The 27,285-nt window shown below is 45.9% G+C and overlaps 1 protein-coding gene across 14 annotated transcripts in view; it reads right to left on the bottom strand.

Moving 5' to 3' along the window:
- ppfibp2b (PPFIA binding protein 2b) overlaps positions 1-27,285 on the bottom strand; it is a 73,729-nt gene that overhangs the window by 6,393 nt on the left and 40,051 nt on the right. For 2 of the 14 annotated variants that reach the window (XM_068723890.1, XM_068723897.1), the window contains 23 exons: positions 23,958-24,107; positions 17,751-17,978; positions 16,729-16,821; positions 15,334-15,462; positions 13,668-13,779; positions 13,492-13,524; positions 11,518-11,579; positions 11,340-11,415; positions 11,168-11,250; positions 10,998-11,065; positions 10,830-10,895; positions 10,624-10,684; positions 10,384-10,431; positions 9,067-9,241; positions 6,588-6,711; positions 6,282-6,401; positions 5,641-5,791; positions 3,953-4,064; positions 3,784-3,872; positions 3,433-3,555; positions 3,004-3,129; positions 2,733-2,921; positions 676-1,588 (listed from right to left, as the gene is read on the bottom strand). In XM_068723890.1, coding sequence (XP_068579991.1) covers positions 1,349-1,588; positions 2,733-2,921; positions 3,004-3,129; positions 3,433-3,555; positions 3,784-3,872; positions 3,953-4,064; positions 5,641-5,791; positions 6,282-6,401; positions 6,588-6,711; positions 9,067-9,241; positions 10,384-10,431; positions 10,624-10,684; positions 10,830-10,895; positions 10,998-11,065; positions 11,168-11,250; positions 11,340-11,415; positions 11,518-11,579; positions 13,492-13,524; positions 13,668-13,779; positions 15,334-15,462; positions 16,729-16,821; positions 17,751-17,978; positions 23,958-24,107 — 2,658 coding nt within the window. In that variant the 3' untranslated portion in view covers positions 676-1,348. Of the gene's footprint in view, positions 1-73; positions 140-319; positions 1,589-2,732; positions 2,922-3,003; positions 3,130-3,432; positions 3,556-3,783; positions 3,873-3,952; positions 4,065-5,640; positions 5,792-6,281; positions 6,402-6,587; positions 6,712-6,957; positions 6,991-7,645; positions 7,679-9,066; positions 9,242-10,383; positions 10,432-10,623; positions 10,685-10,829; positions 10,896-10,997; positions 11,066-11,167; positions 11,251-11,339; positions 11,416-11,517; positions 11,580-13,491; positions 13,525-13,667; positions 13,780-15,333; positions 15,463-16,728; positions 16,822-17,750; positions 17,979-18,860; positions 19,293-19,330; positions 19,486-23,957; positions 24,108-27,285 lie in introns of those variants that run through there. The other 12 variants (XM_068723902.1, XM_068723905.1, XM_068723899.1 and 9 more) reach the window with 11 other exon arrangements.

Below are 27,285 nucleotides of genomic sequence, written 5' to 3'. Positions count from 1 at the left end.
TGGGAGCGAGCTGCACGAGTCATTACCAGCAGCTGGGGTGTGTGTGTGTGTGTGTGTGTGTGTGTGTGCTTACTGTGAGGTTGTTGATGCTTTCAGAGAGAGCTTCGATTTGCAACGTGGTACCCTCTGTGGTCGCCATCTGCAACACACACACACACACACACACACACACAGGTCTCATGAAGCCACGATAACAACCACAGACATACTTCCAATGAGACAATGGTGACCTTCCTCATGTAGGCGTTAGTTTGTATTTGTATAAGTACACAGAAGTGTACTATACATTACTGAGTGAAGTAATGCAGGAGGGTTGTACCTGCAGCTGCATGCTGACTGGGCCAAACATGCACTTCCCCATGGTAACCCATGGTAATGGTCAGCAGCCATCTTGGTTCAGATTGGTCCGCAGAGCGGGAGCCGGCGTCATAAACAGCCATGATGGAGAGGATGATGAGGATGATGATGAAAGCAGGTTAGTGGTTGAAGCCACATCTGTTTGTCTTCATCGTTAGGAGTGGCAGTGATTTAAAAAGACAAACACAGGAAGTAGTGTATCCTTCCTGAAGAAAGGACACGTCCCTAATAATGTCGTACATCCAAAATAAATGAATAGAAATGAAATCTACTTCTACTCTCACCTCTCTGCCTTTTGTGTAGAAAGAAGGAATCATCTTTACACGCGTGTGATTTTGTTTATTAAATGATTTGGTAAAACCTTTTACATTTACATGACCACATATGAGCTTCCTTTAGCAGAGCAGGATTATCTTTCCTATAAAAATACTATTACAGCAAATATGAAAATAACAGTAAAAAATGACCACCCCAGGTTCAAACTTAACATGCTGTTTAATAATTAGCTCTGCAATGACATAAATATTAAATTAAAGCCCTCCGTAATATTATGCAAATATTGCACAAGTTCACCTCGACCATGTAACAGAAGGGTATTAAAGTGGTAAATGGTAAATGATGGGATGACGGACGCACACATATAAAATCATCTACTGGTGATGCACACATGTTAGAGTAATGGCTTAATACTGTACAGCAAGAGCTATCAATATATATACTGGTGTATGGATCACAGGAAGTGGTGTCAGAGAGATGTTCTCTCATGATGAGCTCCATCATGGCACAGGTTAGAGACGGAGGTCTGGAAATGAGCGTATAGATGGATGGTGTCAGTAGAAGCAGGCGTCTCTGAATCTCTTCACTCGTAAGGCACGGGGCTCTAGAGGAGCAGGGAGGGGACGGGCTGAGGTATTATGGGCCGCAAGCAAAGGAAGCAGAACAGTGGCGGCGGGTTTGGTTGATGGAACACATGTTGTTGTCGCAGCTGTCGTCATGGAGATGGGTCAGCTCTGCTGTGGTTGAGCCCCACCTGGTCCCTGGAGCGGTCGGGCTCTCTGTCCAGGATTGGGCTCAGGCCTCTGAAGCCGGCGTAGGGCCGAACCTGCACCCCGTTCACTGCAGACTGTCCCGACTGAGGCGAGGACGACTCGATTGGACAGACGTAGTCTGTGGATTCATCCGGCCGCCTCCTCCTGAGGTGAGTCAAGTTAGAGAGGCCCAACTTCTTCGGCTGTAATGAGAAGAAACAAGAGTAATTTCTGTTTATTACAATGTATTTTGGGAGTTTTGCTTATCATTTATTATTTTCTGGTGAGGATGCCACCTGGGCGCCTCCCTAGGGAGGTGTTTCAGGCACGACCGGCTGGGAGGAGACCCCGAGGGAGGCCCAGGACCAGGTGGAGGGACTATATCTCCAAACTGGCCTGGGAGCGCCTCGGGATCCCCCAGTCAGAGCTGGCTGATGTGGCTCGGGAAAGGGAAGTTTGGGGTCCCCTGCTGGAGCTGTTGCCCCCGAGACCCGATCCCGGATAAGCGGTCGAAGATGAGATGAGATGAGATTTATTATTTTTACTACTTTATATAGACTTTATATGTATTTAGCGGCCGTCTGCAGCGTGTGACGTAGTATAACTTGCAGGAGAGAGGGCTGGTGGATGGGTCAAACTAACAGGACTTTCATCCTGGGAACCGGTGTTCTGAGTGAACGTCACATCTGTACGCAGTGTGGCAGTCAGTGCATGTGAGTAACACGTGATACCAGGTAACAGCAGTGCATGTGAGTAACACGTGACACCAGGCAACAGCAGACTTATAAGTGGGTCCTCTAAGCTCGCTCTTGCTGACTAAAGCCACTGTGACATTATCACAAAGCACTGTAGGATATCACTTGGTACCACACAAACACACACACACACACACACACACACACACACACACACACACACACACACACATCTGCTTAGCCCTAGGGGTTTCTATTTGTCCATAAAAGCAGATAAATACATATTCAGTGCTCACAGAGTTCTTAAATGTAAGATCCAAGTGTCCAGGGTCATGGATGGCTCTTCAGCATTGTGTCTCAGGTGGATTATTCCTCCCTTTCTCTTCAGCAGAGCACTGAGGGACTTAAAGCAGATGCTGATGGCGGGGTCCTACCGCTGCGAGGAGCAGCAGAGGCTTTACTCTGCTCTCACAGGCTTAAACACACCGAGGGGCTAAGAGCTTAAACTGAGCTGACACACCAGGCTTCCCCTCGGATTAAGGTGCTTTTTTCTCACACATGCAGGAAGAGCGCTGTGTGTTCTCTTAATGCAGCGTTGTTGCCCCCGAGTACTCCCTCTTCCACTTCAAGCTGTGCGCTGGTGTCCTCTCACCTTGACTTTAGCTGTGATGCTGAGCGGGGTGTACCCCGCTGCCTCGGTGTACTCCCTCTTCTCCTGGTGAGCCTGTGCTCCCACCAGGTTGTTGAAGTTGGTGGTGAGGTGGCGTCTCAGCAGTGTTTTCTGAGGAGGGATGTTCAGCAGCATGGCCAGCGTGTCCGAGTTAAAGCGAGGCTCCAGCATCTGTGAGAGGAGACGCATATTTAACGTGCTCTCTGTTGTTGAGTGTTTGTGACGCACACGCTGTGTGACTGTGTGTACTCACCAGCAGCCCGCCGTGCACGCCGCTGCCCCTCAGGTTAGGTGCGTATTCTGCCAGATCCACAGATCTCAGCCACTCCATGACCCGGTGGTTGGACCACTGGACCACCTCACTGGGAGAGAACTGGTTCTGAAACACGAACACACACACACACACACACACACACACACACACACACACACACACACACACACACACACACACTGTGCTTTAGAGAGTACAGAGGTGTGTGAACAGAGAGGTGAAGAGAGAGGAGCGAGCTCAGCTACAGGCTCATATGAGCCAGCATGGGAAGTCAACACACACCTGAGTCGGTTGGAGAGAGTTTGGAGAAGACCTCAAGTCTACATACAAACTGAATCTCCAGAAGCCAGAAGTAGCACTTCAGCTCTCTGCTTCGACACAACCCGGCCACAGACTACAGCTACTTACCTCATTGCTGGGCCTGCGTTTGAGGCAGTGGGAGTTGAACTTGTTGACATGAAGAACATGGATGGCACACTTGATGCTGAGGTGATGCAGCTGGCTGGTCACTTTGAGGAATAACAGGTCGTTCTGAGATGGAGAGAACACAGAGGTGAGTGCAGGAGAACGCGAGCATCGAGTCTCTCTGCATTCTCGTTCTGAATGCGTCACTTTAACTATTAAAACAAGTGCTTCAACTTCCTGTATTATCTGAGACGGCGCATGACTTTACTCATCTGGAGTACCAAGAACCCTGGTTTGACTTTAAAACAGGGTGACGTTCAGCCGTTATCAATTGATCAGTAGTTACAAACTCACCACAGTGAGGTACTGCAGCATCTGCCCATCAACCCTTCCTTCATTAAACTGGTCTTTGTATTGAGGGAGCCCGATGTCGTCGAGCCAACCTGTGGGACATAAATATCACAGTTTTAATGGAGGGAACTTCAGAACGAAGTCATTTCAGTGTGTGATTTTCAGTGCGTACGAGTGACCCAGATGTAGTCCAGCTCTGCAGACTTCTCAGGCTGCCCGCTGCTGAACGTCTTGATGGCTAACTGGAGCTTCTTCCTGTGGAGCGGGTTCTTCATCGCCAGCTCCTAGACACACCGTGAGGGAGAACTTCAGTCTTACAGATGACTACCATTAGATTGAAGGATCGAATGTAAATGATCCTGATGAGAGTCATCTCAACAGATGACAGTATAAACAGTATAAACAGATCCTGCATTCACGTGTAGAATGTGAAGGGAAGCGGGACAAGATATTTGTAGCGTTCCAGTTGTAGTCCAGGTGGTATTGACCGATCACGATGGAGCACGCTTTGCTTGGATGCAGGTAAACAGTCCTTGTGGGGAGCTAAAGAGGCTGAACTCATTGGTCAAAGTGCAACCGACTGACGATGATTTAGCTTTCTATTGGTTTTCAATTAGCTTGTACACTGGCCACTGTGGGGTTCCACAAGGAAGTTGCTTAGGCCCCTTACTCTTTTCTATTTTCACTAATGATCTCCCTTTGTCAATTAAGAATGCCAAAATGTTAATGTCTGCAGATGACACGACACAGTATGGCACTGCTTCAAACAAACAGGGACCAGTAACCATCCTGAATCAGGACCTAGAGAGAGTGTGCCCTGAACATTTCTAAAACTAAAAGTATTGTGTTTGGCTCAAGGAACATGCTTAAAGGTGACACACAGCTTCACCTGTCAGAGTGAAGAAGACCAAACTACTGGTGTAGTGTTGGACCAACAGTTGTCGTGGTCTGAGCACATTGTCACTAAAATGGGAAGGGGCATAGCTATGACCACAAAGTGCTTTGCTTATTTAACACTCTGTTGTGTGTCAGGTGTTACAGTCCTTGGTCTTTACTGTCCATTCATATGGTCAGCAGCAGCTAAGAAGGACTTAAAGAAACTACAACTGGTTCAAAACCGAGCTGCCAGATCAGCACTCAGGTGTTCAATGAGAACTAATACGTCACATATGCACTCTCGCCTGTCATAGTTCTGTTGATTTAACTCCACTATAGTCTTCTCACGTTCTTCAGAAACGTAGTATTTAATCAGACCCCTGAACGGTCGGTTACGACCGTATACATCCTAGTCTTTGACTGCACTATGTATCTGACTGTACTCTTTTTGTTTTGTATTATTTGTATTCTGATTGTTAACCGTTTGTTTCACGTCATGTTTTGCATGTTTTCTATGTATTACGTTTTGTCTGTTCTGTGGACTCCAGGGAGATTAGATAAGCTAATAAACTAAACTACTCGTGAAACACGACGTCTCTTAACACTAAAGTCTCACATCTCAAGCTGCTAATCGGACTGTAAACAACGAGCAGCGCACGGAAAAGGAAGTGTTGGCCCGGATATCTGATACACCAGAACCCTAGAAATATAGAACCTCCACCCCAGAGGCTCATCATCACGGTTCAGAGACTGTGACGAGAGAGGCAGAGAGGGGAGGCGGTCTGAGGTGGACAATGTGACAGTGATGAAGGCGAAACTAACAAGCAGGTTGAAGAGCAGAGACAGGCATAGCTAAACTCCAAAGCAGACTGACAGACAGCAACAACGAGCAGACAGGTAGAACTGAAACATATCGGACAGGCTGAGTGGAGATTACTCCGCCAGGAAACCATTCAAGGACAGTCGAGGAGTGTGTTTGTGCACCTTCTCTAGGTCTTGCAGGGTGGCCGACAGCAGAGTATCACCGCCGGTGACCCAGTGGCAAGCAAGAATGCCGTACTGGCCCAGTCCAATTTCCTCGAGCCAGCCACACACCTGCTCTGTGCTCCACTTGGAAAAAGGCACCTTCAGGTCTCTGACGTGGAGAAGAAGAAATTAACATTGAGATGAGACACATGCAGGTTATAGTGTTGGGCTCCAGCTCTTCCACAGGGTGGGATATCAGACTAAGATGGAGTCTTTGCATCTCCTTCACAACTCATTGTGAGAACTGTATTGCCGAACATGAAACAAATCGATTTATTTCATTATTCCTACCATCCAAGCGGCTACAGCTGATACTTCATGTTAGTAAAATATGACATGGATCTTCAGTGACTTGTAGGATTGTGTTTGGTTCTGTTGCTGAAGGAGGTAAAGCAGTTCAAAGAGTACATTGAATATCTGCACTTTATCTTTTTGGACTCAAAGGTCCAAGTAGGACGGTGGAACAACATAAGTAACGGCACATAACTGTAGCTTTATAAAACATCAGCAGAGGCTGACTGTGCTCCACCACACCTCAGAGCGACTGAACGCTAATGAAGTGCTGTGTTCAGTACGGCGTCTCTCGCCCTGTCACACACCGTGCGTTCCCTGGGCGGACCAGTCTCGGTCCAGCTGTAGCTCTGAAGCCTCCCCTCCGGAACTCTCCCAGCTCGGGGTCGTGGACTTGGGCGGGACTGCCTGACTGGCTGCGACGGATCCTGTGGAACAACGAAAACACTGATGAGTGTGTGAAGGACAAATGGAAAGAAAGACAGAGACCGAGATAATGTGTCTGTGTGAAAGCCAAACCAGAGGATACTGTTCATGTGTAACTACTGTGCAAATATATATATATATATATATATATATATTTATATATATATATAAAAATCTTCAAAACTTACTTCCCCCAGAATTTCTTAATGCCTCTGTGACTCTTCCTGTTCTCTGGTGAGACAGGGGACTGCTGTCCAGAGTCCACTCCAGAGGACAAGGGGGACTGGTCTGACAGAAGACACTCTGGATGCCCTGCACAGAAACACAAGAAAGAAGGACGTTTGAAGCATCACACTGAAGCATCACACTGATGCATCAAACCATGTGCTGCCTGCTACATACAGGTTATGGTTTTCTGCTCACTCTGTGTCACAGGAACTGTCCTTCTTTATAAATACAATCATGCATGAAGCCTTTATGGCTCCTCTTCTATGCTGTATACACGTCAAAGACATCCATTTCACCCCGGCCACACACTGGTTGAGGTACAATACCCACCAACATCATAGAGGTCGTGTTTGCCAGGAGATCCTGAGGCAGAGGAGGTTAGTGAAGTGAGGAGAAAGCCAGCAGAAATAAAGCAGAAGCCAGTATTAGTCACACATATGTACATCCAAAATAATTGCTGTATACAGGTGCTGAAACTCTGACGGGATCCGGTCTGTCTGTATGCGTACTGAGACGGGACAAGAGGAATGAGGCTCATCTCACACCCATTTTCTTCCCTTCTGAGCCCTGACCAGAGGCTGAAACACAACTCCCTCCTCCAGGAGTTTAACCAAGGTGGTGCTAAAACAAACTCTCTCTCTCTCTCTCTCTCTCTCTCTCGCTCTCTCTCTCTCTCTCTCTCTCTCTCTCTCTCTCTCTCTCTCTCTCAGGGGATGTCAGGTTGCATCTCTGTTTGTTTACTCTCAGCCCTGTGATTACCCTCCTGCTTCACGCTCGCCTGTGTCCTTACTCCTTCTGAGTCCTCAGAGTCACGAAGGACTCACAGGCGGCTTTAGAGCGAAAACGGTTCCTCGGCCCGACGGCGCTCACCTCCGAGTACGGCCGGCCATCTTGTTTTGTTCATGAGATTAGTGACATCGCAAAAGCTCGTTTGTGACTTCAGAGCCCGAGCAACAACATGACTCGGTTCCCCTGAAAGTGTGTTCTCAGCGCTGACATTTGAATTAGCATACAGTACCTAAAGCCGGAGCACTGGCACTCCTGCAGCGAACTGCAGCCGGAGCACAAAGAGAGGAGAGCCAAGCAGACAGGAGGAGACAGAGGAAAGGGCACAGAGAGGGAAAGTTAGTCCACGTTAGTTGAGTTGAAGCGTGTTTCAGCAGTTACAGCTTATTGAATAAGTTCCAGCACATGTTTCCCACTTGGTATTTTCATTTTGAATGTATCTTTCACAGAGTTCTATGCAAACTGACATTTGTGGTGCTTGCAGCATTGAAAAATGACATTTGAAAAAAAGGCAACTTTTCATAAACACTGGGCCTCTTGCAAGAATATGTCTCCCTCTAAATGATGTAATATTATTATATCTGTCTTCAGTGAGGTTTGCTCGTTTGGGACGAACCAAACTCTGAACTGCACAAAGTTGGTAAGACGTTGTTCATTTGATCTCTATGTAGACGACAAGGTGCCAGCTGGGTAGGTGTGATCATTATTGTAATCAATGCTTTACAGTGTACGGCCATCTGGTCTGCTTTCATTCAAACTACAACTACCGCCAACCGTCAAGCTGCAGTTTACATCCATGTCTGTCCAAAAGGGCATCTTCATTTATCATTTGTGTGAAGTTGTCACAATCAACACATGAATTCTTGAACTATGCTCAGAAGCGTGTTTTGTAAGATGGGTTCATCCTCGCCCAGGTGGACGTTTGTTCCTGAGCTATCGTGGAAATGAAAACACTCACATGTGCACAAGTCATCCCAACCAGTGGAGGAGGGAGCAGATGCAGAGCGCAGCAGCTGGAGGTGAGATGGTGTTCTGATGGTAAATGCAGAACAATTACCATAAGAGTTCAGTTGCAGCCTGTAGTTGTATTGCAGCTGTTTGAATGTCATGTTCCTACCACAGCCTTCTCCACTCTGTGCTAGTCTTTATACACTTCATTGCACCACGTTTGCATCTGCCTCACAGTGAGCTTCACGTGATTTTCTTGGAATGTTATGAACATTTAATCTTGGTCTGAGATCAGGTCCTGGTCTCTGCTGGAGTTTGAGCTGAAGGACCTTCTGGTTAACCTGCATGAGTTCATCTGATTTCACCAGAGTCTGACCCAGGGGCCATAGACCATCTCTCTGATGGTCTCATTCACTGATGGAGGTCATATAGATCAGCAACTCAAACACAGTAACTGCAAACTCCAAATGCAATCAGATCAAGACATTATATTCCTTATGTCAAACAAGAGTGTGTAGCCGACAGGTCTGGACCAAAATGATTGCATTGTCAAATCACAAAACCCACATTCTGAAAATTGGTGAATGGGACCTTAAATGACTCGTATGTGTTCTTGCATGAGGCCCAATGTCCCACTGACTCTTCACTGTCCCTCATTAAAACAGGTAGGAATGATCTAAGGAGTGCCAGGCAGAGGAGACTCACTGAGACTGTAGTCCTGGTCCTGGTCCTGGTCCTGGTCCTGGTCCTGGCTGTGGACAGGAGATGAATACTCTCCATCTTGCTCTCTGTCTCCGTTCAGCTCGGCTCTCCGCTCGCTCTTCTTACCTTTCAGTTTCCCCGGCAGAGTCTGGTACTTGCTCAGCTCCATGTGAGCATTCTGGAGGCCATCAAAAACAAAACGGTGCCATGTTTTTAATGTGCCATGATGTCTGTTACCCTACTTTATCTATACTTACATACTTTAAGACATATGAGTATGATGTGTATCACAGACGATCACATTTCCTCTACTGGTCAGTCCCATCTAAATATCTTTCATGACAACGGAGTCATGGTGAGGTTTGTTGCATCACATCGAGACGGTCTGATGAACCTGTATCTCAGAGTCAGCAGGACTCTGGACCAATGAGAGGAGAAAGGCCAGCAGACAGAAACAGCCATGACACCCAGCTCTACTTTATGTGTGTGTGTGTGTGTGTGTGTGTGTGTGTGTGTGTGTGTGTGTGTGTGTGTGTGTGTGAGACCAGGAGACATTGTGCTTTTACTCAGAGGGTGAACTTTGCCTCTCAGTACGAGAGGAAGGAGACTCACTGAGGTGATACTGAATATCTGGAGGGGCTGAATAAAATGCATCGTAGGCATGAAGACTTTGTTGGTTTATAAATCTAGGACATCGTTTCCATTGCAGCTGTACACGACACACAAGTTGCCATAAATACAGATTTTACAGCCCACACACACTTGGTGGCTACTGAGATCCCTAAATGCATCCAGAACACCAAAGGGCCAGATGTTCCGCGATGTGACAGTCGTCATTGACAGGTCTAATGAGGTGGAGTCAATATGCAATCACATGTGTTTCTACATCAATCATGGCGACCAGTGGAGTGGATGTGGCTTTTGTGAGTCTGAGGAAAACGTACACTCACTTTTAGTTGTGATCTACACAGAGCTCTGTCCATCCGGCCCTGGTGAACTACTGACACAGAGAACAGTAAGCACCCTCCAGGATGTGGTCATGATTGTATATGTAGGAATGTGCCTCAGTGTATATTTGCTTCCCAAGAACATGAACACCTGGACTGCATTATGTACAGGTGTACGACTGGATGGATCCTAGTCTCTGACGTCTTTAAAGTTTTACAGTGTTTTTTTATTCAAAATGATGGCGTTTTGAATCGACCGCAGACTCTCCTCCTGCTTCTCACACACACACACACACACACACACACACACACACACACACACACACAGTGTTTGTGGGGTTAGGCCGTGTGAAGGCATGCAGCAGATCAGTACCTCTGCCCTTGTGTCTGATTCAGTTTCAAGAGGCTGGATCTCTACAGCCTGGAGCCCACATAGACACAGGAGAGAGGACAGGACACACAGAGACCCAGTTAGCAGGTTAGCATTCATACAAGCAGATTAAATAACGTAAATCATGTTAGGTCAACTTCGAGAAGCAGCAGCACTTGTAGCGGGTGGGATTAGTTAGATTAGACCAGAGTATCGTGAAAGCCAGTCAAAGCACGGACAAACCTTTTGGAAGGATCCACTCTGCAGCTCCTCCAGACTGCTGGACAGCAACCTGCACCGATGCCTGGGAGACAAAATACACACTTCAGAATCAGCAAAGATTCAGTGATGAACAATATCGCTCTGTTCTGCCTACACTTTACATTTTGGACAACGTAGAACTCTGCAATGGTCAAGAGAAGGTACACAAACCCAAAGCTTCCACCTACCAAGAGCCATTAAAGAAGCTCATGTCCCCAGTGGACACGAGCGAAGTGTCCATCGAGTTCTGGATACTACAAGAAATGGCACACAAGGGCTAAGATTAATAGGAAGCTGTGAGGTGTGTGTGTGTGTGTGTGTGTGTGTGTGTGTGTGTGTATCTAGAGCTTTTATACCTGGAGTCCAATTCTCTCTGGTAGGGAGATGAAGAAAGCATCAGTGGAGAAGACCCTCTCGATGACATCTATGTAGAGACCAAACACGTTCATCAGTTCAGAGATCGGTAGTTTGTCAGGTGATGAATCGTGTGAAGTGAAGTGTTTTTAGCAGCGCTTCTTCGTCGTACCTCTGACCTGACAGAGTCAGCTTGTGCTTTGAGCGTGAGGGCTCTGAGTCTTAGACTGCCACCCAGCTCCTCTTCACTGCTCCCTACAAACATCACACAGCACCACACCATTACAACCACGCAGCAGGGGGAGAGGACGAGGTTTCCTCCGCTCCACTCTCAGCATTCTTACCCTGTGCGAGAGCCATGACTTCCCTCATCTTTCTGTACTGGCCGAGCAGAATGGTCAGCTCCTCTATACGTCGATCCTGTTATTGTAATCGAGTAAAATGAGGGGGCGCGTAACTCTCCAACTCCACATTAAGACATCTTTCATCTCGGCGGTGGTGTAATAAACAGGGTTCATTTACCTTTTCCTCGTTTGAAGCTAACAAAGACTCCATCCCCACCTTCAGCCTCTGGTATTCCTGGTCTAACAAAGACAAACCAGAGATCGCAATGTCATTCTGGACCCACAGTAAACCTCGCGTCTTCTTCATTTAGGGCATTTGATGGGTGCCTGGTGTGATGTTAGCGACGGCCATGACGGCCATGACGGCCATGCTAATGTGAGTAAACAAGCATACGCAATTCACACGGACAGCAGCACTGTCCACACAGCTTCACCTGTTACACACTGCAGCCCGTCATCGTGCTGTGTAGCAGTGAGCCGACACAGAACACACACACACACACACACACACACACACACACACACACACACACACACACACACACACACACACACACACACACCTGAGCCACGTATGTTAAAGGGGAACTCCACCAATCTAACACACAAAGGTCAGTTTCTAGCACTACTGAGAGAGTGAATAATGGCTTAATGTCCCATTAATGCACATTAAAAACCTAATTAATGAGTCTTTGTGCTTTCTCTCCTCACAGGTTTCAATGATCCTGGTTTTATCTGGACCCTGGTCCTGCTGACACCCACTGCTACTATTAGTAGTAGTAGTAGTTATATTTCTATGACTGCTTCATATGACTTCATACATGTTGACGTTATATGAATCATTTCTGTCCTATGGTTTTATTATGTTGCTCTTCTGTCCGTCCTGGAGAGGGATGCTCCTCTGTTGCTCTCTCTGAGGTTTCTTCCTTTGTCTCCTTGTTAAAGGATTTTTTTGGGCAGTTTTTCCTGTTCTGATGCGAGGGTCCAAGGACAGTACGAGTATTGGGCCCACATGAATAAAACTGACTTTGACTTTGGAGGAGCTTTGTAAGGTCTGGGAGACAAAAACATCACACTGATCTTCTTCACTGTTTCCTCTTCCATGGGCTCATAGAGCATTCCTTTAGCCCCGCCTCCCAGGAAGGAAAATAAGTCTGTATTCAGCTATTTGTGCCTTATAATGATTTAAACAAGAGATATTCATGTGACCGTACTGGGACGTTGATCTAAAAATTATGATCTGCTGATACAGAGGTCTCTTTGTAATGGGAGTCTATGTGAATAAGTTGTTTTGGGCCCCGTGGCGTCACATGACGGACCTGGAAGTTGTAATGCCCCCGTTTGGCCACTATGTCAAATTGGCTTCAAAGCTCGGTGCTTTCTAGAGGCTTGGTTTTTATCAGACACGAAAAAGATGCTATTGGTTGCATCGTGGGAAAGGCATTGGAGCTTGACCCATACTAAGGACTCAGTCAGGATATCTTGGCTTCTGCAGCATTCATTTGGACTATTCTTTTCCCCCAAACTAAATTGCTAAAAACTAGACTGTTGGATTAGCCCTTTAAAATATATGGCTGAGGCAAACCAAAAGAGACTGAAGCTAACATGTTTGACAGCACTGTGCATTGGAATGTATACACGCTGATACCACGGCCACTGGGAAGTCTTGATTCTGATAGGCTGGCAGGTGTGGATAACCGGACAGCATGACCTACTGTGTGTGTAGGTAACAACGGCTTGTGCATGTTGCTGCATGTGTGTGAGAGAGCTGATCAGCTGTTCTTAGAAGAGAGACGTCTGGTGGCCGTGGTATGAGTTATACCCTCCATGATGTACAGGGGAAACCATGCCAGCCAGAGGGTTTGAGGTTCAATGAAGCTGGAATGTTTACTACGACCAACACAAACTGAAGCTCGGCTGTGGTCTAATCCCAAAGCAAACGCTCTGCCACCAGGCACCTGACCAGCAGGCTCCCACACTTACACATTTCAAGTGGCCGACTGCTGCTTTCAGGTTTTGGGACTGGTTGAGCCAAAATCACCGCATCAATCGGCAACACTGTGCTGAATCAATGTGTGGTACAAAGTTACATGGGCTGGCAGAGCAGTTTGGTTGACGATGAGAGCCAGAACAGCAGCACACCATGCCTTACATTTGTTAATCAGCTGCTTGATATACACCTCCTCTACAGCAGGGGTCAGCAGAGAGTCAGAGAGCAGTCAAGTACACAGCAGAGGAGAGAGAGACATGTGGTTAGAAGTTTCAGTAAGTGGCTCTCAGGCACACATCTGCACGGACAGATGTGGATGTGCAGCGATTGGCGAGTACCTCTCTCTGTGTTGTCATTGGCTGCGCTGCCTCTGGCCAGCAGCTGGGTCTGCAGACATTCGATCTCAGCGTCTTTGGAGGCCACGAGCTGCTGCAGCTCTGACATCTCTGCCTGTGGAGGAGGATAGAGCGCATGTGAACCGTCTTGGTCCTCCTGCTCGTTGGATGAACAGCAGATGTAGGGAGTTCAACTCCAGGGCAACTAAATAGTTTAAGTTCTCTGTGATTTACAGACTGATGTCTCATGGCACTCGTGTGAGAGCCCCCTGTCACATTGAAGGAGCTGTGAATGATCTGAAATAAGACAACAATGTGAGCGCATCAGACCTGACCAGACACTGGAAGACAAAGAGGGTACTGACCGAGTCCATCGCCAAAGGACGGACGAGAATACGAGACAAGACACGTCGTCACTTTATCACAGAGCTCCTCCACCAGGCTTCTGTTGCATAACCATGTGTTTCACTTCTGTTCTACTGACATGAGGTGTAGCATGAATGAGTTTACATCTTACTGTCCGTGTTCACGACGCCATCAGACCACAGGGAGTTACCTAAAGGAGGTCTGAGGAGAGCGACGTACGTACGCATTCTCAGAACGGAGGAGTCCGTGTGTCGATGACTCTCACATGACCGACCTGAGTCACAGCTAAGGGCTCGGTCACGCACACCTCTCATCACTTCCACTGCACTCACATGACATGCTTTGGTTTGGCTCTCCTCCTCCTCCTCCTCCTCCTCACTATCCAATCAGAGCTGAAATGAAAGAGCTCCCCTGCCTCGGGCTGAGTTGCTGGTCTAGGGGCTAAAGCCACCATGAACGCAGCGATCCCGCTTCGCTCAGGACAGAGGCTTTTGTTGCATGTCGTTCTTTAAATAAAAAGGCATGACAAAAACAATTTCCTCTATGAATTCAGCACCTTCTGGTCAATTTGCCAGCACCTAGTTTCAGGAAAACGGAGGGCCTGGTGTGATCTTGACAACCTCATCAAAGCTGTTGGAGACAACAGGTGTCAGTGTGCACAGAGTTGCATGTTTACAATGGTGGTACGCTCTGAAACTTAACACCGCATTCCAGCTGCTTCACAATAAAAGCCTAGAAGCCGACAAAGAAGCAAGACGGGTCAGTGAAGCGGGAGGAGGAACAGAGAGGTACGTCTTTTGTGTTTGCATCAGTTGGTATGTTGAAGGAAACTAAACACTACAGAACAGAACCGTGGGGTCGTCACTCTCTGATAAAGGAATATCTATCTGATCTGGGTGATATATGCAGGATCACACACACTGTCCATGCAAGACAGAAAGGAGACAGTCAGACGCAGAAGGACGGTTTTCATTGTTCCTGCTTCTTATCACCGATACACGAGTTCATGAGTGTCTCTCTCACTGACTCTATTTCCACCCTACTGTAGTTTAAAAGCTTGTCTTCAGCCATACATCACAAGACCAACAAAAGCAAGACAAGGAGGATCAGGAGGATGAAGAAAAGAGCACAAAATAAGGAAATGAGGAAGACGAGAAGCATACGAGCCAAAGGAGAAAACTGCTGGGGAAGAGGTAGAAGAGGAGGGAGACAAAAGGAGTATTAGCAAAAAGGACTGAGTACTAATCAGAGGACAGGGACAAACACAGAAGACGAGAGCCAGAACAGGAAGAAGAGAAGGCACCTGTGCGCTGCGCCAGCGCTCCTCCCAGTGCTGCTTCTCCAGCTGCGTGTGCTCCACCGTCAGCTTGAGGCTGGACAGCTGGGTCATGAGCGACTGGTAACACACATGGAGAGAGTAAGAGATAGAGAGCTAGAGAGAGCAGAGACACAGGAAGAGGGTCAATGACGGGGGGTTAGAGATGAGGAGAAGGAAAAGAAGGGAGAGCAAGCCGCAGAGAGGGAGGAGGAGAGGAGGAAGGAAGCACTGTAAGCACAGAGAAAGCTATGGCACAATACCAAACAGTGTGTTAGGAGACAGAGAGGAGCTCTTCTCAGCGTAAACCCAGTCGGTCAGCAACGTGTTGCTCAACCTCACAAATCAGTATTTTTATTTCTAGCACAGACCTCAGACTTTCCAAAAATACCAAATGATGATGGTGCAGCTGTACATTGTATTATTTTGTATTCTTATTTGTATCACACCTCATCTCCTCCCCGGATGTTTCTCAGATTAGCCACGTCGTCACTCTCCACTGAGGAGTGTGACGGACTCTCGACTCCTATTTATACTTGCTAGCTGGTTGATAACCAGAAATGACTCGCCGTCACGTTAATCTTCTGATCCTCAGATTGGTCCTCCACAGAATTATCTTTAAACAAAGTGCTACTGCTACATTCAATGCTCTCTCCCTTTATACAGCTGCTCTGCATTCCCTTTCTTTGTGGTGCACATTCATATAAAGAGCAGATTACAATCCCAGTTACACAGAAACGTTTCCAGGAGGCCTGAAGCTGGGAAAGGTTTCTCTAATGGAAACCAGGTTTCTAGAATCCACGAAGTTTAGATCCTGACTGCTGCAGATAGCTGACTGTAACCTGGGTACTTTCAGAAATAGTTCCACATTTTGGGAAATAAACATTTTTGAGTTTGGTGAGCAGATTGATACCTATGGAAGCCCATTTCCACCACTGTGAGGAGAAAATACAGATCCTGTAAGTCATTAAAATGAGATATTGTCTCATAATTATGGGCTTCCATAGACACAACTCTCACATCTGTGATGCAATACTGCCAGCAGCCAGTTAGCTTAGCATTTGGGATACAGTTAGAACAAACATGTCGGATATATTGTTTTCAGATTGTTTTTAAGTCCTCAAAAATACAGAATCAGTCTGTCACAGTGACGACTGTTTCTTAGTCTAACTATTGCTTAGAGTGGATGTTTGTCCAGTTTTACGGTTCTCTAATGAAAGTCCAAAACTCGCCTCGTGACCAACTAGGTCATGTGTTGGGGGGTAACTTACTTTGTAAGCTTTGATAAGGAGATCACGTTCACTCTGCAGCTGTTACGGTTCCTTGTTTACTGGTACAACACATGACCTACATCTCCATACAGTATGTGAGCTTATTAAGTACCTTGGTGGCTCTCAGTTTCCTCTCATACTGGCCCTTCTCTCCCTCCAGCTCCTCCACTCTGCTCTTCAGCTGCTTCACTTCTCGTAGCAAATCCTACAGAAAAAACAGAAACACAGCTTTGTTTACGTCACACGTCTTTTTCAGAGCCACATTAAGCAGTCTACAGCAGCCATGCAGGTGAGTTCACCTACTTGTTCTGAAATTCTGGGAATGACATGAATCCCATCTACATGTCAGAATGAACAACATTACTGAGCTGTGCACATGCCAACATAGAAACAGGAGGGTTCACATTCAGTGCAGTTATGTTACAAAACTGAAGAGCACAGCGGTTAATATAGGAAACACGATCCTCCTGAAACAAGTAGCACAGCGAGCAGCTTCCAACAACCAGGAGGAGGAAGAACCCGGGACCCAGAACCAGACTGAGAGCCGTCCAGGCTGCACGCTGCCACGGTCTAAAGGCACCTTGTTGAGCACCACATATCACTATAGAGACAGTAAGGAGACAGGACCCATCCACCCGTCAGTGTAGGAGGAAACGGACTGATGAAACTTTGTTAGTAGAGGGAGGAACCACTGGCATGCAAGCAAACCACATCAAAACACAAACCTATTCGACAGGATTTATAGAGACAAAACCCAGATCAGCGCTGACACATGTTTGTCCAAATGCTTCAGATACTTGAGGAGTCAGACAGAGAAACACCTGCAGTAGGTCACACTACCTGTAGCTACCGTAGGGTTCCTTATTTGACCATATTGTTACCGACTCAGCTTCAACAACCTAATAATAAGTCCTCAAATGTATGGAAGTATTTGGAAAACCTCTCCAAATCTGCATGAACCAGAGTAGAGTGTGACCCCAACACAATCTGCAGACACACTACAAGAGAGGCTGTTAGTTTGATTCTGTGGGAAGCTCCAAATAGCGGGCGGTGTGAGGTGTTAAAAAGAAGAGAAGAAGAGAAGAAGTGATGGGGAAGGAGGGGAAGATGAGTTCATCCATCAAGTCTCCCTACGTGAACAGTCTGTCCTCCATTGAGCATCCGGGCGTCAGAGCCAGACAGCCTCAGGTCTGAGCCGGCTAACCCAGCCTGAGGGACGAGGCCCTGGGTTTGGCTGCCTCCGGCCTCCCCCTGCTGGGCCTCCTTCTCCTCCAGGGCCCGTTTCTCCTGGATACGAGTGCTGATCTCCTCCTGAAACCTGCACATCTGCTCCTGAAGATCACTGATGAGATTTACCACACACTGGGAGGGGTGGAGGGATGGAGGACAACAGCAGGGCGGTGGAAGAGATGAGGAGAGGAGAGGAGAAGATTAGAGGAGAGGAGAGAAGGAGAGGAGAGAAGGAGAGGAGAGAAGAGGAGAGGAGAAGATTAGAGGACAGGAGAGGAGAGGAGAGAAGGAGAGGAGAGGAGAGAAGGAGAGAAGGAGAGGAGAGAAGGAGAGGAGAGGAGAGGAGAGAAGAGAAGGAGAGGAGAGAAGAGGAGAGGAGAGAAGAGAAGGAGAGAGAGAAGGAGAGGAGAGGAGAGAAGGAGAGAAGAGAAGGAGAGGAGAGCGGACAAGATTAGAGGAGAGGAGAGGAAGAGAGGAGAGGAAGAGAGGATCAGACATGTACTTCTTTGTTAATCTAGTCAGCATTTGGGAAAGCTGTTTCCATATCTCGATGACTGTCAGCTTTTACTGAGGAAAGTTAAAACTTCACACTCTTCAAACATCTAAACATATAAATAATATGAATTAAAAAAATGAAAGCAGAAGAAGGAGTTATTCCCCCCTTGTACAGAATGACTCAGCATGTGTTCAACTATACAACACAGGGTTTCTGTCGGACTCTTTCAGGACCCCGTGAGGACTGACAGGAGAGTTCATCAACGTTTTCATTCATACGTCACATCTGTTCCAGAGGGCTTCCAGGTCTGATGTTGCTCTCTGCAGTAGTTAAAGGTCCAACCAGTCCAGCAGTGAGAGCCACATCTCGTTCCTGACCCCCCTGAAGCATGTCCCCACTCTGACCTGTGGTGTTTCTAGAGTTGGACAGGCCGACATGTTGGGTTCTCTTATTACACATGTATTGATACACCATTAGTATCAACATTGTTTATGTAAAAAATGTGGGTTTTTTCTTACTTCCAAACTTCAATATTAGCATCAGCCTGAAAGATCAGATATCTGTCGGGCTACAGTGTCTACTCTAAGCTCCCAGGACATCCCATGTCAGAGAGAAACTATAAGGTTCGTACATATTAATGAAGTCCATTCTCTGGTGTAGATCACAAGATCATTCTCTACTACATGTATCTGCTATACGTCGGGAGGGAGCAGACCAGGGCTGAATGACTCCTGGTCCACGTCGGGATGTCTTCCTAAGGAACTTCTGACTTTGCATAATGTCAACACAAAGACAGCATTAGAGGAGGTTCCCACATAGAAGAAGTAGTGCACAAAGACATGTTTCACAGATCTCCTCTCCCACTGAGGTGGTCTGTCTCTCAGCAGACCAGTACAGGCTCTGAAAGCTCTATGTTCACAGCTCCACCCTGAATGAGGACCAGAATCTACACCCAGACAGGAGAAGATACAGCTCCAGCAAGACTTACATTAAACAAAAATGCACCAATGCAACACGCAATGTCATCAATCTGTAGTTTTAACAGGTCCAGTGTTGATCAGTGGCTTTGTGTGTCTCCTGAGGTGAAAGTGTGCGGCCCTCAGGAATGTTCAGAGTGGATGCCTGCCATTCCTCCTGCAGCTGTTACAACCCCCCCCCCCCCCCCCCCCACACACACACACACACACACACACACACACACACACACACACACACACACACACACACACAGCTGACAAGAATCTAGACCGCGGTCGGTTGCCGTCGCAACATGACCAAATCAAAACACCACCTCTGTCCATGGATGTGTGAGAGTGTGAGATGAGACACATCGTCTCATTCATACTCAGTCAACGTGTCGAAGCAGCTCTGTTAGAAACGACTGCTGCGGTGGATTGCATTTGTCATTGGACTTGTTCTTGTTTAGTTCTTTTCTAGTCTTCTGACCACTCAGAGCGCTTCAACACTACATGTCATCATTCACCCATTCACACACTGATGGCAGAGGCTACCATGCAAGGAGCCACCTGCCCATCAGGACTAACTAACATTCACAACCCTGCTCGCGTGTAACCAAACATCACAATCTCACTTTTGATACCAAGCTACAGCTGTGCTCCTATAGGTCACATACTGTGTGTTCTCCACCTCCGTCTTTAGAACACTTCAGTCACTACTGGCATCAGGGACAGACAGTGACGGTTTTGTAGAATTGCACGCCGTCTTGCTTCGTATCCATGCTAGTGGTCTCAGGAAGGCGATGTTGGTTGGTTGATCGCTCCACAACTTTGGTCCAAACTGAAATATCTCAACAACTATTGGATGGATTGCCATATAATGTGGTAGCTGAGCCCCAGCAGTGACCTGGTTTCATCAGTGACCTCTTGGAACCACAGTGCCTAAACACCACAGCAACAAGTGTCGGTTTGCATCACAAATGTCACTGGAATGGATACGTTCTCTTTCTCATTTACGGTGCGTTTTCTTCCTGACACCAACTGCTGACATAACTTCCTCAGAATCTGGTTTCCACGTGAGCTTTGCAGAAGATGCAGCCGGAGGAGTCGGATCACACTTTGGTTTTCTCGCTGAGGCAGACGTCGCTGACAGTCACCTCGCCGCCGTGTGTCGCCATCGCAGGACAGAAAATAATATTCCACAGTACATATTGTCATTTGTTATCTTTCCATCTGCCTGTCACTGTCTCTCCTCCTGTCCCTCTGCTCCTTTTCTCTCATGGAGCCCCCCCCCACTTCTGCTGATGCTCATCACGCTCCATCCATGTGTGTGCCAAAAACCCTGTATCCTGTTTATTCTATCAAAAGCATGGCCGTGGGTGCTGGAAGCCTCGTGATAGCTCTCAACACACACACACACACACACACACACACACACACACACACACACACACACACACACACACACACAAGAGCAGCTTCAGTATCTTGTGGTGTCAGGGGGGAGCAGCTGGGTGTCACAATGAACAAAGTCCAAACAAAGAAACTAGTAAAGACAAGTGGCGACTGCTCAACTAGGGGGGCATGCACGTCTGTGTGTGTGTGTGTGTGTGTGTGTGTGTGCCATTATTTGTGTATGCGTTAAGTAAGAAACACACAGTTTTGATGCAACAGTTTCTGCGCTCACTGAAGCAGAATTTCTGCCTCAAAGCCTTTCACTAGAAAAAGTGACTTCTGATGTTCACTTTGAAATGTGAGGATTTTCACAAGTAGAGCATCTGACAGTCTATTGTGCTTCTTGTATATACAGTATAATCTATACAATATAATATATTACATATATATTACATATTATATATATATATATTTTTATATATATATATATATATATATATATATATATATATATATATATATATATAGTTTCATTTGTACATGTTCTTAAAGCCACAGACAACTTGACTACAGTTTGTCCCTGTGGTATTAAATAGTTAGAATCAAACAAGCCACAGTCAATGTCAATGTTTTTAAAAACACGTCATTAAAATGTGTTTATGAAAGGTTTCACCCTCATAAACTCAGCTGATCTGGTGAATCCGGACTGTGTGTGGTTTGATCCGGTTTGATTGACAGTAGCTACATAAACAAACGACTCCATGTCACCAGACTTGATTCAAACGTGTCTGAATTCTGATTGGTGCACAACAGTGAGTGACATGACGTTTACTGGGAACACTGTGTGAACACTTCACGGCCTTTCAAGTGAAACACAGGGACATAAGATCGACTGATACGACTTTACTCAGACTTTACTCGGCACTCTACATGTCGAAGTGACTATTTTAAAGAGATGTTCCTGCAGTGTAGACTATACTTGGTGTCAGCCGTCTGTCTGTTGTTGTTGAAACTGTAGTTATGTTCTGGTTGTTCCTCAACACAAAAGCTTGAATCTCATTCAGAAAAATGTGATTATGTCCCTTAGACCTGGAGGTGGTCAGACTTTGGATGTTAATGGACTAACATGTAGGACTTGCTGATTATATTAAAGGAAAAACCAAACCTGAAAGACAACAACTGCAACAACTTCAGACTGCAGCTTTGGAAATGGGGGCCAACACTTGTTTCTAGTGATGTTACAGCCCAGAGAAAGAAATGGTTTAAACCGGTCTAAACAGTGAATAGAGGTCCAGCTGATCTGTGGCTTGCCCTGTCCCCTCTACAGAGACGGGGGGTAAAGATGGCAACACTGGCTGGTTGGTTGGTTGGTTGGTTGGTCAGTTAGGTGTTTGGGTTGGTTGGTCAATTCAACGCTGGTCCACATTAGTTGAAGTGGAACTCCACTGATTTCACACATCAGGGTGTGTTTACCGGTGTTGTGGAGAACTACTGCATGTGTGAAACGGTTGTCTAAAACCTTCTGTGAAGTGTGATGAATTGCTTTCAGTGGCGTCACTTCCAAATCTCCAATCCATGTGTCGGTGGTCAGATTGCATTGTGGGTAATGTAGGTTCCAGGTTTTGACAAGGAAGACGTGTATGTGTGGCATAACAAAGAGGATGTCCTCGGCTGTGCTGCATTGGTTCTGATCCTTTTCTACAGACCAGTGTCTACAGAGTTAGAGGAGTGGACGACTCTTTTATGCGTAGCTACTAGTAAAAGACAATGTGTAGTAATGTAGCTTTCTATCTGTGTTCCAACTATTATTCAGAATGTGGTTTTCATGTAATTTCCAGGTTTTGAAGGTTTAGTATGAGTTTTTTGACTCAGTGCCTGAGTGAAGTAGCTGTCACCTCTTCAATAAGCAGTTGAACAGACACTAATCACACTCCTCTTGTATTCCAATACATCAAGTCATATACAAAAGAGACTTCATGAATATATCTTTTTGAGTCAGTCACATTTGTATGACTGTGTCTAGTAGCTCCTTCCTGGGAGAAATGTCCTCTGCCACACAGGAAGTGATGCATTTTTCTCCAGCAGCAGCTGGAGCAGCAGCAGCAGCAGCAGCAGCAGCTGCAGCAGCAGTGTGTATTTGTTTGGAATAAACAGAAGATGTAAGCATGAGCAGGACGTTCTATGAAGTCTGTAAATGTGCTACTGTAGAAGATCAGTGAAGCTGTAATTACTTACAGCGCTGCTATTAGCTAAATGCTAATGTCAAGCGTGTTCACAGTGATGATGCTAACATGCTGATTTAGCAGGTGTAATGTTTACCATTTCCACCCTCTTAGTTTAGTGTTAGCGTGCTAACATATGCTAATAAGCGCTAAAGTGCAGCTAGCTAAAGGAAACGTCATTAGCTTTGCAGGTAGTGAAACAGTCAGGGTCATGACACTTGATGAATGCATGAAGTAGAGACCATGATGTCTCGTTACAGTGTTATGTACAGAATGATTTAGACTAATCTACTGAGTTATGTACCTATTTAATCAATGTGCTTAATCTCATTGATGTGCTAACTTGGTTAATCCAATATTGCAAGAAATGATATGTGTGTTAGGGCCTGTGTCCACTTTGTTATGTTTCCATAACAGCAATACCTCGATGACACCACTCGAAACACCATAGTGTGATAGACTAGCATCCCATTTGCCTCTTTGCTTGTTATTATCTATATGGGCGACTATATATTTGTTCAAGCAGCAACAGGAGGATACTTGCTACACTTTGTACGGATGAGCTTGTCACCATTCAAGCTGACAGCAGTGACGTGAGGGCAAGCAGGACGACCCGTCGGAGCCGTATTGCTTTGGCAACATTGTGTTTTTGAATGAAGCCACATTGAATTTAGCAACACACCGATCTGCTGCCACAATGAGTCGGTCTGTGTTATGATGGTGTCTGTCTGACACAGTCAGTTCAGGATCGACAGACAGACTACAGTGACGTTACCAGCACTCGTTTGAAAAGTTCTCGGACCGATAGAAAATTCTGATAAAAGACGCTCCGTGGACACATAATGAAACCAGAAGAACATTTTCTAAACTTTTTGAAAGTGTATTTTTGGTTAAATTGGGAGTTACAATGTATTAATCACCACATGGTATACATGTTTATATGTACATATGGGTGAATACTTTTCATTCAGACACAGCAGCAGCTCTGCTGTTGGCAGCGTTTGCTCTGTGAAACACACTCAGCTGTGATGACTCTCCATACCTCGGCTTTGTTCTGCTCGCTGTCCGCGGGATCTTGTGGCGGAGTATTGGTGTGCGTCTCCTCCATGCTGACCAGCTTCAGTTTGAGGTAGGACACCTCGTCCATCAGGTCCAGCTTTTGAGACTCCAGAGAGGTCCTGCTCATCAGCTCCTGGGAAAAACACACACACACACACACACACACACACACACACACACACACACACACACACAAACACACACACACACACACACACACACACTGTAAGTTTGATGCTTTGAAAGCAACACTTGAGCTTTGACAAACCACACCTAAAGAAACACACACACCGATATCGGAGATCAATGCATTGAGAAGCCATCAGCCTGCTACTCCACTCAGGACAATGTTGTTCCCACACTAGCAAAGCATGCTAGGCCGGGGGCCCAGACCCTGCAAAGCTAAATATACCCACTCACACGGACAAGGTGGGGCTCTATTAATACAGCTCTGTGCTTCTTTGGTATGGGAGAGAGAAAAACAAAGTGTGTGAGAGAGTCAGGCTGCTGAACATGAAGACGTGTGTTTAACTCTGACTCACACAAAACACATCTCTTTGTCAACTGTCTGTTGCTTTCGTTTCCTCATCTAATCCCACTTCCTCTTCTCTTAACTCAAATGTAAGTGGCCTTAGATTGTTGTTCGATAAACTAGGTCCAGTTGGTGCAGAACGCTTTGGGCCTAATCATTTTATACCAAAACCTACTGATTCCATTCAACTAAAGCAGATACATAAACACACCTCGATCACTTTCTCCTAAAAACTGATCAAAAGAAAAGAGAGCGACTTGCTTCCAATAGTTTCACACGTATCTAAACAAGTGACATTATTCAGTAGATTGTTCCTCTTGTAACTGGTGATTTGATTGAGGGGTCGGATGTAACTTATTTCAAGAAAATGGGGAATTTATGAGTCAATAAATTGATTTATTCAGAGGGATGTAGCTTTACACAGCTTACAGTACTATTGAGCAATAGCATTTTGAGATGCAAGAGTAGAACTAAAACCGACTTCCCATTTGAGGTTTCCCTCATGCTGACAATTTATTATGCAAACCCTAAAAGGAACAAATGGGAAAAATGACCTATTTGTGTGTTTTTGTCTGTAATAGACCAGGAGAAAACCTCAGGGCTGAAGAGTTCATGCATTCTCTCTAGTGTCCACCAGGGGGCGACTCCTCTGGTTGTATAGAAGTCTAGTCTAAAATGACTCTACTTCTCTCTTGATTTATTCCCTCAGTAAACATTGTAAACATGAGTTTATGGTCTCAATCTCTAGTTTACAGTCTTCTTCAATACACCATGATGTTCATTTAGTACATTATGGAACATTTAGAGTCAAACACACCATAAAGAGGGGATGATTTAGGGGCGGGGCTACACAGTGATTGACAGGGGAAAGTGTTGTCTTCTTACAACTTTAACCCTTTCAGTGTATTTTTACTTTATCAAAGTTAATTGTAACATTAAGTCATCTAAAAGTGTCTTATTCAGTGTTCAGTTGTACTTAGCTCCACCCTCTACTGTCACAAAACACTAAATGGTGACAGATAAAATTCCAATGTGGAGACTTCAAAACCAACAGTACACAAACCGATGGATGTCGTCCACCTCTTATATACAGTCTATATAATAGCCACATGTTCAACCACAATAACGTAGTCTTTATCACATCTAACAATAGCATGTAAGTGATCAAATAAAGAGGGTTACTGTTCTTTCACTGGAGTCTGACCAGTCCTCTCTGTTGAGCAGTTTTTACAGCATTTGTATGTTACAGAAAGACAAATTTAAGTCTATTAAAGACGTTTTCATTCTAATGGAATACGTTTTGAAGACGCATTATTTCAACGTTGAACACAGCTAATGAGGATTCTACAACTACAGAAAACAACAGAGTTTAGGGACATGAACATAAAGGCCACACTCGATGGCCTTGATACACAAAGTACGGTTAAGACTGATGGGAATGTTTTTAGGACACATTTAAACTTTAACCTGATGATAAAAAGTTATTACAATTCATCCTGAGGAGACCATGAATGTCTGCACCAAATGTTATAGCAGTCCATTGAATAGTTGTCAAGACATTTCCCTAAAAAAATAAAAAATCAGCATCATGGTGGCGCTGGAGGAGGATCACAAACATCATTAAGATACATCCTCTGGGCACCATGAATGTCTATGAAAAAACTCATGGGAATCCATCCGACGGTTGTTGAGACATTTCAGTGTGGACCACAGTGGTGCTGACCAACAAACCTACTAATCCATAAAAATACCATTTAATACATGTTCTAGGTCCTTAAACTTTGATCTTCCCTCTGAAGGACGAGTGGATGGACATTAAACACATCAGAGACCACAGAGGGACACTCCACCGCCCAAATGGAACGATCACATGGTAAACAAACCGTGTCAACACCACAGCCACAGACAGACAGCTAAAACCCCATAATCACTGCAGCTCAGCACCACACACACACACACACACACACACACACACACACACACACACACACACACACACACACACACACACACAGTCTTAGGTCATGGCAGCTGACTCTCCGTTTGAAACCGAACACCAGTGTCACTTACAGCAGGATAAGCTGCAGTCTTTCAAGGTAATTTATCAGAACTTGTGGTCATGCCCCACAACTTAGCTGCCGACATCTGTTAGATAGGACACAGTTACACAGCACAACTTAGATCTGGACCACAGTTCTATACATTATCTGGATCATGCTAACGCAGTGTATGTGAGATGGGAATGGGATGGGATGAGAGCACATTTGGAGGTGGTCGTAGTCACATTGTGATTGGATCTCAGACTGGTGGGAATGCAATCAGTGACCACAAGAAGATCTGCTCCTCCCTGCTAGCTTAACCAAGTCCCTGTTTGGTGCTGTGCAGCAGGTGAGATTATTTAACAGGACATAGAGGATGATTGTTCAAACAAATCTATGTTCAACAGCAGCCAAATGTCCACGTTGTTCTGCTGCATCTTCCAACACATTCTCACTCCGTTTAGCGCCTCACACTCACGCATATCAACTATGACCTGGCAACAGTCACCCCCAGCTGCATATCTGCTGTAGATGCACTGCTTTATTACTACATCTGCAGCTGTAGCAGCTCAGGCCACGCCCCCTTCGGCTACATTAGGGTTAAGGTGAAGAGATAAGGTTAGCATGAGGTGCTTACAGGCTGCAGCCGGAACCTTCTCGCAGCAAACTGAAACCACAGGTGAACCATCACCACAATGATCAGAATCAGCTTTATTAGCCATGTGTGGGTGGATCCCCTC

Source organism: Cebidichthys violaceus, unplaced genomic scaffold (assembly GCF_023349555.1).
Source record: "Cebidichthys violaceus isolate CVI_PGR_0920_01 unplaced genomic scaffold, fCebVio1.0.p SCAF_3, whole genome shotgun sequence".
NCBI classification, from domain to species: Eukaryota; Metazoa; Chordata; class Actinopteri; order Perciformes; family Stichaeidae; genus Cebidichthys; species Cebidichthys violaceus.
Note: the sequence above shows the minus strand (reverse complement) of the source record. Positions and strands in the feature narration are given on the sequence as shown.